The following is a 14,862-nucleotide window of genomic DNA, read 5'->3' as shown; positions in this document are numbered from 1 at the left end:
CCGCCCGCCCCGCGGGCCAGGCGCGAAGCCGGGGCGCGCACCGGGCGGCGGCGCGCGGGGCCGGGGAGCGCTCCCCGCGGGCTCGCGGCTGCGCAGACGCGCCCGCGCCGGGGCGGGGGGAGGGGGAGAGCGGAGTGAGGGGCGGGGGAGGAGCGGCGAGGGCGGAAGCCATGTTGGAGCTTCACCCCGAGCGAGGGGCTGCGGGCGTCCTCCCGGCCCTGTGGGTGTGACCCGCGCGCGGCGCGGCGGGCGGGGGCGGGACGCCGGGGCCGGTCGGCGTCCGCGGCGGCGGCGTGAGGGCAGCGGCGGCGCCGCAGCGTGGAGCGGGGCGATTGTGACCGCCGGGGGAGCGGGGGCCCGGCGGCGGCTCCCACTCTCCGAGTGGCCCCCTGAGCGCCCCCCCTCCCTTGCCGGGGAGGGAGGCGGGGGGCACCCGGGGCCCGCCATGAACCCCGGCTTCGATCTGTCCCGCCGGAACCCGCAGGAGGACTTCGAGCTGATTCAGCGCATCGGCAGCGGCACCTACGGCGACGTCTACAAGGTGAAGGCGGGGGCCGCGCGCCGCCGAGGCCGCGGGGGGCCGCGGGAGGCCGGGGGGCGGCGGGGCCGGTGCGGGCGCCCGGCGGGAGGCGCCGGCGCCCGGGCGGGGGGGCGGGGGGCGCGGGCGCCGGCGGCTCCGCAGCCTGCGAGCGAACAAAGAGCCAAATGCCGAACCCCGAGATCTCCGAGCCCTCACCTGAGGGCACCCCCCGGACGCGCCTGGCCGGGCAAGGGCCGGTGCCGGCGGGCGCCTCCGCGCGTCCAGGCTCCGCGAGGGTCGGGGCGCGCGTTGCATTGGCGGAGTCGGGGCGCCGCGCCGGACAGCGGGGGGCTGGCGTCTGTCAAACCTGCAGGCTGCAGCCGGACCTGGCTTGGCCCGCCCGAGGGGGGGACCTGCTGCCCACCAGGCCCGGCGCTGGCTTTTACGCTGGAGACAACCTCTGTCCACGGCTCTGGAACCTTTAGCCACTTAGTATCCGCTCCCCAGTTTCTATTGATTTTTCAAGTAATGACTTTTTTGGTGAAAGAGATCTAGTTAGTGCTATTCCCCCCCCCCCCCTTTGGAGGAGAGAGCTACTTTGTTTTCTCTAAGTCGAATTGCACTCTGATGCCTTGTTAAACTTGTTTTTGTCAGTGACATAGGATTCAACTTTAAAACAAAAATAATGGATTGGCTACTTGGGAAAGGTACTGATTTGACAAGGTTAGAACTCAGAGTGCATTAGTAGTACAGCGTTCCTGTTGTTAAGGGACCCCTTCTAAATCTGGGAGATAAATCACTCTTCCCTGGCCGGCTCAACTCTTGGCCTTGCAGAGACTGCCAAGGAGAGGGGAGGACAGTGCCAAATGTGGCAGCTCTGGATTTACTTGTGTATCTTCTTACTGGTTACTGAAGTGGAACTCCTGTTTCACAAAACACCTGAAGATGCAGAAAGAAACCTGATTTTGCTTTGGAAAATTTAATCTTAACTTTATTTGGCCCACATGGAAGCGATAGGTTTTTACTTTCGTGCCAGTGTAGTGCGTTTGGTAACTTAGATATTTAATACACTGCAGCTACTATGTGTGTGTGTGTGTGTATATATGTGTGTGTGTGTGTATGTGTGTGTACATATTTGGATGACGACAGCATTTCATTGCAGTTTTATTTTGTGCTGCACAGGAAGAAGGGATTAAGATTAGGGTTATGAGAATATGTAACGGGAGGACCTGATCTTCTTGGGGGAGTCAGAGGCATTGGTGAGAGGGAATTATGCCAGATAGAAGGAGCACAATCTGTGAAGGATCTGCACCTTAGGGAACTACCTGTATGGCCTGAGGATGGCCCTGGATCATGCAGGCTTCTTAGGTCTACTGAGAAAATTGAAACATTTGCAGGGTTTTAAATAGGGAAGTAGATTTAGATTTGGAGTTTTAAAAGATTTGCCACTGTAGTGTGGGGAATGGAGTTGGAGGGAGAAGAGCATTGAAGGAAGTTATTGCAATAATTCAGGTGAGAGTCACCATTCCTGGGTTTTGGAATTGGTGATTGTGGAAAGTTGAAGAGAATGGGGCAGGTTGCTTAGAACTGGTTAGGAGAATAGTAATATTCAGATGAAAAGTTAATTAAAATTTTAATGTTTAAGACTTAGGTGGCAATGTGTACAGTAAATTTTTTTTTTCAGTTCTTCACAAGAATAATAAACCAAGTATTTACTATGCTTAGGAAAAACAGCTGGTAGTTAAACCATTGATTAAACAGTAAGAAAAAATAAAGGTCTATAATCTAAGGACATCTAAGTATAATGCAGATATAAGTTCGTTAACCTTGTTGTCATCTATTTAAGATAATGATAATAAAAGCTAACATTTATGGAGTGCTTATTACTAAACTCAGCTCTAAGATTTCTCCTTTTTTTAACTTACACAAACCCTATAAAATAGACACTTATTAAATCTATTTTGCAGTTGAAGAAACTGAGGCATGGAAGGTTATAGTAACCTGCCAAAGTTGATAGGTGGCAAACCCAAAATTTGAACTAATTAGGGAAAGAGACTGCATTCTTAACCAGTCGTCTGCACAGCCTTTTTAAAGACAGGACATGCACAAATGTACTGCATTTCCAGTACAGAAACAGAGGCACACATTTAGTTCAGCTTTTGAAGTGTAGCCACACTCTAAGTTAGAATGGGTCTTGCTCACCTACAAGGGATCTTGCAGGCATCACTCTTTTTGTAGAATCAGCCTAGTGGATATCAGGTTAGGCACTACACTGTGAAGCAGTCCAAAGCCTCTGCAGCAGAGTTCTATCCCCGGCCCACCCGGGAGCAACCCACATGGCGCAGCAGACCTCCCCTGTTGCGCCTGGTGCTCCCCTCAGCAGTGTACTTTGGTCAGTCTGCCTGTTCTGTTCCCTGCTCTGTCTCTGGTGAACCCTCTCAGCCCCCGCATCTCTGGCCTGTACCCCAACTCTGTATGCATAAATAAATAAATCTTAAAAAAAAAAAAAAGCTTGATTCCTGCCTATTAGGCTCTTCCAAATTCCTGCCCAAAGCAGAGAAATTCCATGTGGTTTTTGGCATTATACCTTCTGCTTGCTAAATAACCCAGTTAACCCTATTTGTGTTTTTTGGTTGCAGTGTTATCAAAGGTAACAATTTTTTTGCATTTGTTTTGCTATTTTAGTTTTTATACAAACTCCTCTCTAGGAGTGCATTAGAGGGTTTGTTTTCAACAGTCAATATAACATAATTTGCTCTTTACTTTTTTTTAAAGAGTTCTTTATATATACAAGAGCTGGGGTACAGGCCAGCGTTTCGGGGGGTGAGCCTATTCACCAGAGACAGAGTGGGGAACAGAACAGGCAGAGCGACTGAAATACGCTGCTGAGGGGAGCAGTGAGCGAGACAGGAGAGGTCTACTGTGCCATGTGGGTTGCTCCCTGGCGGGCCGGGGATTGAACTCATGCTGCAGAGGTTGCGGATTGCTTCACAGTGCGTTGCCTAACCCCTTGCGCCACCAGGGAGGCCCATAATTTTTTTTTTTTTAAAGATTTATTTATTTATTTATACAAGCACTGGGTACAGTCAGAAGCGCAGGAGGGTGAGAGAATTCACCAGAGCCAGAGCGGGGAGCAGAGCAGGCAGAAGGACTGAAGTACACAGCTGAGGGGAGCAGTGGGCGGCAGGAGAGGTCTGTGCGCCATGTGGGACCCTCCTCCGGTGGCCGGGGAGCAGCCGGGGATCGAACCTGCGTCAGAGGCTGGGGGCCAGCTTCGCAACCCAGCGCTCAACCACTGCGCCACCGGGGAGGCCCTGGGGAGGCCCATAATTTGCTCTTTAATCTGTCAATGTTTAGGTGGTAAAAATTGAGTGATCAATTTAAGTAAATAAGTTAGGGACCCAATTATCACCATTATTAGAAGGCTGGTGTTTTAAGGATTCTTCATTTCAAAATTGTATCCTACCCATTGTAATAATGTATTTGTTATATTTAAGGTGGGATGGTTTAGTTAAGAAGCACTGAATGAGTATGTATAATATCTGGAATTTATTAGCAATGTGGCCTTGTAAAATCATTTAATTACTCAGAGATGTTTTGTTGTGAAGGCATCTGCTAATCGTGGTAAATAACTTGAGTTTTACTCAACAGATAAGTTTTTTTTTCCCTAGGCCAAAAAATGCAATTATGCATTTTGTCTGTACTGTCTTAAAGTACATGAAAACATGGCTTTAGAAAAGAAGCTGTACCTCAGATGGCCCATGAAGCCCTCTGAAATGATCAGTAATAGGTTTCAGGTTGTGTGTATGTCTTTCTGGCGATATGGCTCATAGCAATCATTGCATTCTCAAAGAGGTATCCATGATCCCACGAAAGAATGATCTGTAGTCTGTACATCATTTGAAAGAGTTTCCACGAAGAAGTTAGGTCATTCTATACCAGATCTCATTATCACCATTTATCACCTTTAATATGATTTTCACATGCATTGTTCTGTCTTTTCTCAGGCAATTTTCCAGTTTATTTTGTATTATTTCTCCCCTTAAAACCTTCAAGTCCTAATGTGTTTCTAAGGAAAAGTCTCATCTATGGCTTTGGCTTGGTTCCTATCTTGTACTGCTCTATGCCATTGTCTCTACTGACCTCTTTACGGACTACATCTTCCTCCAAATCTGTGCTTTCCCTCATATCCCACATTTATTAAAAGCCCTGGTATTGATAAACTGGCCTAGACTTGAAGCCTTGGAATCATCTTTTACTTCTGGATTGGATTTAGTAATCATTTTTAAAGTAGGCGTGGGATGCCTAGTCCTGCTCCGGGGGAAGCAGGACTAGGAGTCTGTTAAAGACTCAGAAATCCGCTCCTATGTTAAACTTTGCTTAATCTAGCAAACTCCAGATTTATTTGACTAAGGGATTTGCTTTTTCTGTAATCCCCATTGCTTGTCCTTAGAGCTAGTGTCATGTAGAACACGCTTGGGAAATGTTACTGTTGAATTTATCTGTGAGCGTTTGGAAGCCGTCCTCTGGGAGCAGAGGCTGCAGTATTACTCCAGGGTGCAGCTTCAGGGTGTCATTCACATGTAGTCTCTGTAAACTGACTTGGAGTCTATGAAGGCTGACAGAAGAAAAATCGAAGACTTGTATGTACACTTGTTTTGTGAAGTGTGTTGGGTTATTTTTAACTCTGCATCTTTCAAGGTGTTTGATTAATATTATCAAAGACTAATTCTTTTCATTATAGTCAGCATCTGTAAGAACCTCTATAAGACTCAGTTCTGAAATCTAACCTCTGATGAGGGACAAGAAGTCCATAAGCAATTAGAAAAGACGAGCTGAAGGAAAATAAAACATGGTTATCTGGGGTTAAGCTCATTTTTACTTCCATGGAGGACAAAGTCTAGAGGGACTGATGTTCCTAAACTTCAGAAAGATCATTTGAATGTTTAAGGTAAATTAAGATAGAACTTCCCAGCATCAGTCGTTTTTTGAGCTGGAAAGTAACAGTGGAATGGATTGTGGAATAACTTCTCTAGCGATTGTTAACAAAGAAAAACGACAAAAGATTGAAAAACAAACAGGTTATCTGACTTTGATATAGATCTCATTCCCTAAAGGAGGTACTTACTTCCAAGAGTTGTTCTGTATATTTATTTACTTGTGAGAAAAAAAACATCTAATAGATTATTTTGTATTGAAGATGTTCATCCTGAATGTTGGTATTTGGTAACCCTCTCTTGAGAGTAGCTATAATATAAAAGGAAATGTGTTAGGGACTGAGGAGAGTATCAAAAATTACAAGATGTGGTAGATGGTATTTATAGGGACATGAAATGTGCACCTACCTTAAGCTATCATAATTTGAGATCAAAACTTTGTGATTTCCTCTTTGCTAGCACATTAAATGTCTTATTCACTGAGATTATTGAGACACTCCAGAATCTGGAGAGCCTACTACCAGTGAGTTTTAGAGCAGAGTTCAGAAGTCTGCCTATTTTCACCACCCCTCCAGTAAATTACTTAATCCTGTCTGTGCCTCAGTTCTCTCAGTGGTAAAATGGAGATTTCAGAAAAGGGTTTAGGGAAGTTTCTGACATACTGTTCAGTAATTGTTCATTGCTGTTAGTATTGAGTGTATTAGATATTTCTCCTGCTGCTGTCCTCCTGACCTGTTCTGCTCCTCCTGCTTCTGCCTCTTGGTTTTTGCACTTTCCGTCAGTGCCTTAAACATTCCCCTTTCCCCATATCTGTATTGTTTTCTGCTGCTTCATTTCCCTCAGGTCTCAGCTCAAATGTCACCCTTCTGTGTGTGCCTATTTTTTTTTTTTTTTGCCCCCATATTAAAAAGAGCCCTCCCTTTTTGTCTTTATCAGGGGTGGATCCAGATTTTATAGGGTCTGAAGTTTATACAGTGTGGGGAGCTGTCATAAAGAAATAAGTTCAAATAAACAATTTGGTATGAAAGTGAATGTTTAAAATGAGAAAAGATGTCTCAACAAAGTTATTCAATCAGAAGGGCTTTCATAAAATGCTGCTTGTTAGCAACCTGGTTTCTCCTCCCTACTTAGTATGCTGCATGTCTCAACAGTAATTCTCAACACTCAGAGGCCTATACGAGTGAGGGGGCCTGAACTTTTGGTTTCGTTAGCCTCAGGAAAAATTCATCTCTGCTCCTCACTCTACTTAGTTTCCACTGTGTTGTGTCACACCTTGTATTTCATTGTTTATTGCCTGTCTCTCCCCTCTAGAGTGTAAATTCAGAAAGCTGGTGATTTTCTTTTGTTCACTATTGTATTCCCAAGGCTTAGAAGAATACATGACACAATCTAGACTCTTAATACTTGTGGAACGAATTAACTCATACAAGAAAAATAAACCATGTGCTCTATGACTCTAGAAGGAGATCATTGTTTCTGGTTGAAAGACCTCAGCAGGTTTTACAGAGGAGGTACTAATGGACTTGACCTAGAACTCTGGCAGTACTGGGTAAAGAATGATTAAGCATTGTGGGTTATTATTAGGCCTAAACTAAATCTGTAGGCTTAATATGAGTATTTTCTGATTATTAAGCAGTGTTCATGACTGTTAATGCATATGAAGATACTCTGTCATTTTCAACTAAGACTGAATAGTGACTGATTAGTGAATAAATGTAGCAATTATAATTTGCTTTTATTTTGTTTTTAAAAAAATATGATTACAGAAGGGTTTAAGGAAGATGACCTTGTTCAGCAATACCAGAAGGCCCTAGATTGTAGAGATGAAATCATGTTTATTTGCTGCTTTAGTTTTGTGTTTTTTAGTCCTTTTTTGTTCTAGAATATGCCACGTTTCAGGTTCCAACTGCCTTGACCTGAATTATAGGTTTGAATTCCCAATGTGACGATATATTGCCTACCTTAGTCCTTAAAACTCTGTGGAAGGATTTTAACTTTGACCATAAATTTAAGTATATTTGAACAAGACATTTATTTTGTGTGTTTAGATTTCCTAGAAATTTAAAATGGTTAGAAAGTTATTTCTGTATAAATCATCCACCTTACCCTGCTCAGAGTTTCTCTTCATTGCCTATAAAGTACAGACATTTAAAACTAATATTCAAGGGACTCTCCTTTCTGCCCTCAGGCCTCTAAGGATGTATAAAGTTTGGATAGCTTGGAGAAGGCTGGGAGGGGGAGGAGGAAAGCAGGGGACTGAATGGGGAGAAGGGAATTATTCAAGGTGAGTGTAACTACTTTGGTAAAGTCTTAGAGACTAGAAGAGAGAATTAACTAACTTTGAAGGCTTGTATTGGAAAATGTTAAGTAAGAAATGCTAGATAAGGTAGGTCAGTTTATAAATGTTTTGAAAGCCAGGTAAAGTCATTTAGATATGAAATGGTAGGATATTGGGAGTTTTAAAAACTTCGTACAAGGAATAATGTTGAAAGTGCCCAGGATTATTCTGGCAGTCATAAGAATGGTTCAGTGAGGAAGGATTGAAATATCTGCTGAATAGAATCTGTGATTCTTAACACTTTTTGGTTTCAGAATCCCTTTATGCTCTTAAAATTTGAGCCCTAAAATTGTTTATGCTAGTTATATGTGTCACTATTGATTGTATTAGTAATTATATCTGAGTTTTATAAAATAGCAGTTTATTAGAAAGACTAATAAACCGATTACATACTAATACAAATAACATTTTTATGAAAAATAATTATTTTCTAAACAAATTTAATGTAGAGGTGGCATTGTACATTTTTGGAAATCTCTCTAATACCTGGTTAAATAGAAGACAGCTGATTTTCAATTCTGCTTCATTCAGTGTATTAGGATATTTTGTTTTGATTTGCATATATACACAAATTTGTTCTCACTTATATGTGATTGAAAAAGAAGATATTTAAATAACTTTCTCAGATAATTATAATACTTTCCTCTGATACTTCACTGCTTGACAATAGGTCATTTCTTAAGGATACTGCTTCTTAATGTGGAATTTAAGACCAGGTTGATAAATCTTATGTTAATATGCTAATTATTGGTCTCTCTTGGACTCAAAATTGGTCTTTTTCACCCATGCATGTTGTTGTTGTTTTTTTTTTTTAACGTCATCCATTGGTCATTTGGAAAATAAACACTCATTGAGTTATCCAGATCTTTCAAAAGTTGTGCCATATTTCATGATAAAATACCAAAATCGTCACTCATTAGCAATCCTTAAAGTATTGGTGGTAGAGAAATTTTCCAAGATTCCAAATTTCTCAAATGCATAATTTGCAACAAATGCTGTTGGCCTTTTCTCATTGAAGTGACAGATTCATTTAGTTCATTTTCAAGAAAATTTTAGATATGTAAGGCTGACTATGCATAGTTTATCATTCTCTCAAGTGAAAATGGTCCCACTGAAGGATCACTGCCTTGATTTGTGCTAAGGCACCAGCAGTTTTATATTTCCATTGCTTTTATACTATTTGTGCAAATGCCAACTTCGAAATAAAAGGACAGATCCATTTTAATATTGTGAAAATGGTTTTGACCCTTCAAAAGAACCCCAGGAATTCACAGAACTGTTCTAGAAGTTAAAGGAAAAAATTAAAGGTGAGTTTAGGGGCTTCTCTGGTGGTCCAAGGGGTTAAGACGCACCCTGTGAAGCTGTTCGCAGCCTCTGCAGCATGAGTTCCATCCCAGGCCGGCCATGGAGCTACCCACATGGCACAGCAGACCTCTCCTGACTCACCCGCTGCTGTTCTGTTCCCCACTCTGTCTCTGGTGAAATCCTCTCAACCCCCAACCACTTACTGGCCTATACCCCAGCTGTTGTATGCATAACTAAATCTTTAAAAAAAGAAAGAAATATCTTTAAAAAAAATAAAGGTGAGTTTAAGTGGTAATGCGCTAGACAAGGCAAATAATAAAGATTGGAAAGAACAGATGAGAAGTATCTTAGAGAAAAATTTGATGGGACTTTGTGGAGAAATATGATGACGGAGAAAGATAGTTTGAAGAGAACTTCAAAATTTTAAGCCTGCAAGAAGAGCACAAGGCACTGTGGTGATGGTGCACGGGTGAATTCGTGGTGGAAATCCTATGGGAACTACACCTGAGAAAAGAAAGCAAATATTGTAGAAAAATGAACAGTGATGTAGTAATATGTATAAAGAAATAAATTATTAAAAAAATGTTTTAAGCCTGACTGAGAAGCACATAACAGGTACTTTATAAATACCTGTTCAAATAAATTAATAGTGGGAGAATGCTATCAATTGAAAAAGCAGTAAAGTTGAGAAAGGGGAGTTTGGAATTTTTATTAGAAAATAAAGGGATATTTGTGACATCTCTCCATTTTTCTTCATGTGGTTACTCTAAAGAAACACTAACTAACTTAATTTTTTCTGTGGTGATAACAATTCTTAAGCAGTATCTTTAGGACTAATAAATCAGTAACTTTCTCCTGGCTCTTAGATTATCAGGAAAATGTGAAAAGGTAAGTTCTGCTAAGGAAAAATGCTACAGGATTGGGGAGGGTAATGGATAATGAGGAACTAGTGAAAGGAACAGTAGAATTTGCAATGGCTATTTTTATTCTGGCATAAATTTTAAAGATGTTTCGTAGTCTTATACATTTTTAAAAGAAAAAATAGAAAATGATCAATAATCTTACTCTCAAGAAGTACTCTTAATATTTTGATATATTTTGGTTACAGGTTTTGTATATGCAAAATATCTTACAAAACTTTTTGTAGTTGGTATATTTTTGAAATTGAATTGTAATCTGTCATGAAATGCAGTCATATGTGTTTCAGTTAGATGAGTTTTGAGAATATACAACTGTGTAATCCACACCCTTACTAATAAGACAGAACATTTTCTTAACCTCAGTGTGTTCCCTTGTGCCCCTTCCAAAGCCAGTGGAGCACCATTCCTATGAAAAGCCCTTCTAGGATTTCATGTTAATGACTCATGTATGAATCACTGTAATATCTTTCATGAAAATCTATTAGCAATACATGTGTCAGTATATTCTGGACTGTGGTATGTTCTGTTGAGCTGTATGACTACTATCATCATTACCTCACCGATTGCTTACTGTAGCTTTCTATCAATAGAAAGTCTAGAAATCAGGCAGTGAGAGTCCTCCAACTTTGTTCTACATTTTCAAAATTGTTTTATCTATTCTAGGTCCTTTGCTTTTTCCATATAAATTTTAGAATCAGCTTTTCAAGTTATGTAAAAGAAAGCTTGCTAGGATTTTAGCTTTTTATTTTAAAATAATCATAAACTTGTAGGAAGCTGCAAAGAATGTATGTGGAGGTCTTATGTATCTAACACCAGCTTTCCCCTGTAGTGACATCTTTGCATAACTATAGTGCACTATCAAAGGCAGATTGATCGACACTAATGCAGTAACTAGATGTTAACCAAATTTCACTTTTTGCTTATATTCTTTTTACACCTCCCCCCAGTCTTTGTGCATAATTTTGTGGCATTTAATCATATATATAGCCTGCTGGAATATTTTTGGGATTGCAAGACATCTGCATTTGTGGAAAATTGAAATCTTAAGAGCATTGAGTCTTATGATCTATGAATATGGTATTTTTTCCCATTTACTCAGATCCTTTAAAACTTAAACTTATCAGTGTTTTGCCTTTTTTTCTTTACAAATTTTATCCCTAGATTTTTGTAACATTGTAGTAAAAGATAACTACTAATATAGTATTTCTTCAAGATGCTACAATAATCATTGTAAACTTCATTTTAAATTTTTATTAAAGTTGTCATTGTACCAGTGGTATCTTGATTTCCTTTGACTTAACTGTGTCGATTTTTCGTCCTGATCATATGGACTCTTTAAACTGGCAAAAATGAAAACATGGAAAATGACTATTTAAAAGCAATTTTAGCTGTGTTATCTAAGGGTTAAAATAAAGTCCTAAGAAACCTCATTTATTTTTATGTGTAAGATATATGTGTTTATATATGCGTATTTTGTAAAGAATATATTTTCAGTTTATTAAAGGAAAACAACTTAGTTTGCTTCATCTGCGAGTATAAATAAACAACACTGCTAGATTGTTTTGAAGATCCTAAAGAATTTTACTCTGATAAAATTCAGTGGAACATCTGATGAGCCCTTATAAAAGGCAGTAGTTTAATAATTAAAAGAGCAACAGCATTTTATAATAGAGAAATTCACTTTGATAAGGGAAAGACAAATTGCCAATGATCTGGTAGAGACTTTGCAGAAGATCAAATGTTGACAGGAACTTAAAAAATACTGGATTTGCCTTTGTAGAGAACTGTGAGGGAACCCAGTCCTGAAGGTTGAATATAGATGAAATACTGCCTCAGGACTGGAGTGCACACAGGCCATGGACAATCATTCTGACTAAAGTAATAGCCCATGTTCAGAAATATAATAATGTTTCAGATATCTAAGATACAGACAAATGACTGCCAACTGAAGAATTTGATCTTCAGTAAAATATTTCCCAAACACATTATAGCCAGTCTTGTTTTTTCTGATCTGTTTAGGCAGTTATGTGGATGGTATTCTGTGTTTTATTTTTTCTTATCCCCTCTATTGTGTTAAAAGTTATAGTTTTTGTTTCTACTATTTTGGTGGTATTAAAATTTATTAAAATTTCTACATGCATAATAAAGCTAATCCAGACATCTGTTCTCTTTTCTGGCCAGTAGAGGACTTTAGAATGTTTAATTTCAGATATTGCCTTTTTATGTTGGTGTCTCTTACATTGGTTCTACATTGTTTGTAATCTCCCAGATTAGCATTTGTTATTACTGCTTTATACACAGTGTTCTTATATGTTTACCTGCATCTGCCTTTACTCATATGTTTTCAGTTTCTTTGTCCATCATTGTTACTTGGTATCTTTAGTCCTTCAGTGTGGGTTCAGTTTTCTTCCTCCTGGTAGGCATTGTTTGATAGGGTGGGCCCTTCCTTTTTCCTTCCCTCCCCTTCCTCTCTCCCTCTGTTTGTTTTCCCCCCTAAGAATGTCTGTTTTGCCTTTTCCTTTCAAGAATTGTATGTCTGGTTATTTTATTTTTATGAAGGCAGCATTGGTTTACAATGCGGTATATAATTTAGAGGTATAGGATCACACCCTTCAGGTGTACGTCGTCATACCATATCCACCTTGGCACCGTAGTCATCCTCCATTGTCCATCGTGCCACCTCCCCTTCCTACTCTTCCCCTCCTGCCACATGGGGATCCTTAATTCTACAGTGAGAGCTCTGTGTTTAGTTATTGGTTGCATTTTATCTGACCCTTTGTTTTGTTTCTCTGTATCCCACATATAAGTAATACCATCTTGGTATTTGTCTTTCTCCTCTGACTTTCTTCAGTATAATCTGTTTGGTTCCATCCTTGTGTTTGCAGATGGCAAGAGTTTGTCTTATTTAATAGCTGAGTAATATGCCATTGTATATATTTCTGTATCACATCTTCTCATCCAGTCATCCTTCTTTGGACACTTAGACTATTTCCTAACTTGTCTATTGTAAATAGTGCTTCAGGGAACGTAGGACTGCATCTGTCCCTTCAAAGTAGAGTTTTTGCGTTTGTTGGGTAGATGTCCAGGAGTGGAACTGCAAGATCATATGGTAGATGTCTTTTCAATATTTTGAGAATTACCCATGCTGTTTTCTCTAGGGGCTGGGCTAGTCTATGTTCCCACTAATGTCTGCAAGGGTTCCTTTTACTCCACATCTTCTCCACGCTTGTTTTGGATCTTTTTGATGTGAGCCATTTTCATAGGTATGAGGTGGTATCTCCTTGTACTTTTGATTTACATTCTCCTAACAGTGAATAATGCTGGGTATTTTTTCATGTGCTTGTTGGCCAGCTGCAAGTCACCTATGGAAAAGTGGCTATTTACCTTTTCTGCCCATTTTCTGTTTGGGTTATTTGTTTACTTTTAGATGAGTTGCTTAAGTTCTGTGTAGAAATTGAATACCAGCCCCCTGTTAAACATATCATCTACATAGATTTTGTCCCGTATTGTAGGGTGCTTTTGTTTTAGCAGTGCTGTCTTTTGCTGTGCAGAAGATTTTTAGTTTGACATAGTCCCAATTGTTTATATTCTCTTCAGTTCCTCTTGCTGTTGGAGACAGATATACAAAGACATCACCTAAGCCTATGTCATGGGCTGCTTTGTGTATCCTTTCTACAATGTATCTATAGTTTCAGGTCTTATATCTAATTCTTTCATTCATTTTGAATAAATTTTTGTATGATGTGAGTCTAGTTTCATACTTTTGCATGTGGCTGTCGTTTTATCAATACCATTTATTGAAAAGACTTTCCCTTCTCCATTATATATTCTTGGCTCCTATGGTATAGGTTAACTGTCCATGTAGGTGCAGGTTTATATCTAGGATCTCAAAACTCATCAAAAAGAAAATAAAAAAGTTTCATGTCTGTTTTTGTTTCAGTACCATACTATTTTGATTATTATAGTTTTGTCATAGAGTTTTAAGTCTGGGGTTATGATGCCACCTCTAGTCCTCTTTTTTGTAGGGATTTCTTTGGCTATTCGGGGTCTTTTGTGATTCCACATGAATTTCAGTAATGTATGTTCTTTTTCTTTGAAAAATGCCATTAAAACTTTAATAGGGTTTGCATTGAAACTGTACATTGCTTTGAGGAAGATGGCTATATTGACAATACTAATTCTTCCAATCCACGAGCACGGAATGTCTATTTCTTTTAACAATGTCTTAACAGTTTTCATTGTACAGGTCCTTTACCTACTTTCTTAAGTTTACTCCTAGGTACATAATTCTTTTAGGTGTAATTGTAAATGGAATTGTTTTCTTGATTTCCTTTTCTTTTAGGTCATTGTTTGCATATAGAAAACAAAACAGATTTTTATATATGATATGGTATCTTACCACTTTGCTGTACTGATTTATAGTTTTTTAGTGGAGTATTTAGGATTTTCTGTGTATATTACCTTGTCATTTGCAAACAGTGATAGTTTTACTTCTTTACCAATTTGGATTTCTTTTGTCTTTCTCTTGCCTAATAGCTTTAGCTGGGACCTCTAACACTATGTTGAATAGTAGATTGTAGGATTGTTTTCCACCCCTCTCTTTTCAGCCTCTCTTTGTCTTTGGAGCTCAGTGCATTTCCTGGAGACAGCAGAAAGCTGGATTTTATTTTCTGATCTAACCAGCCACTCTGTGCCTTTTGGTTGGTGAGTTTTAGTCCATTTACATTTAGGACAATTATTGATATATGGACATCTGCCACTGCTATTTTGCCCTTAGTTTTCAGGTTCTGTTTCCCTGTTCATGTTTTGTGGCTTTTCTTCTCTTTGATTTAGATATTAGAG

General features: G+C 39.8%; 1 protein-coding gene across 3 annotated transcripts in view; it reads left to right on the top strand.

The window, feature by feature from the left end:
* Window positions 1–445: 445 nt before the first annotated feature.
* Window positions 446–14,862, top strand: part of MAP4K3 (mitogen-activated protein kinase kinase kinase kinase 3) — a gene marked incomplete at its 5' end in the record, with an annotated part of 132,280 nt that continues 117,863 nt past the window's right edge. For all 3 annotated transcript variants that reach the window (XM_084234526.1, XM_084234525.1, XM_084234524.1), the window contains one exon: window positions 446–541. In XM_084234526.1, coding sequence (XP_084090652.1) covers window positions 446–541 — 96 coding nt within the window. The remainder of the gene's footprint in view (window positions 542–14,862) is intronic.

The sequence above is a fragment of the Talpa europaea genome, assembly GCF_964194135.1.
Source record: "Talpa europaea genome assembly, chromosome: 6".
Lineage (NCBI taxonomy): Eukaryota > Metazoa > Chordata > Mammalia > Eulipotyphla > Talpidae > Talpa > Talpa europaea.
The sequence above is the reverse complement of the archived record's forward strand: the minus strand, read 5'-3'. Positions and strand labels throughout refer to the sequence as shown.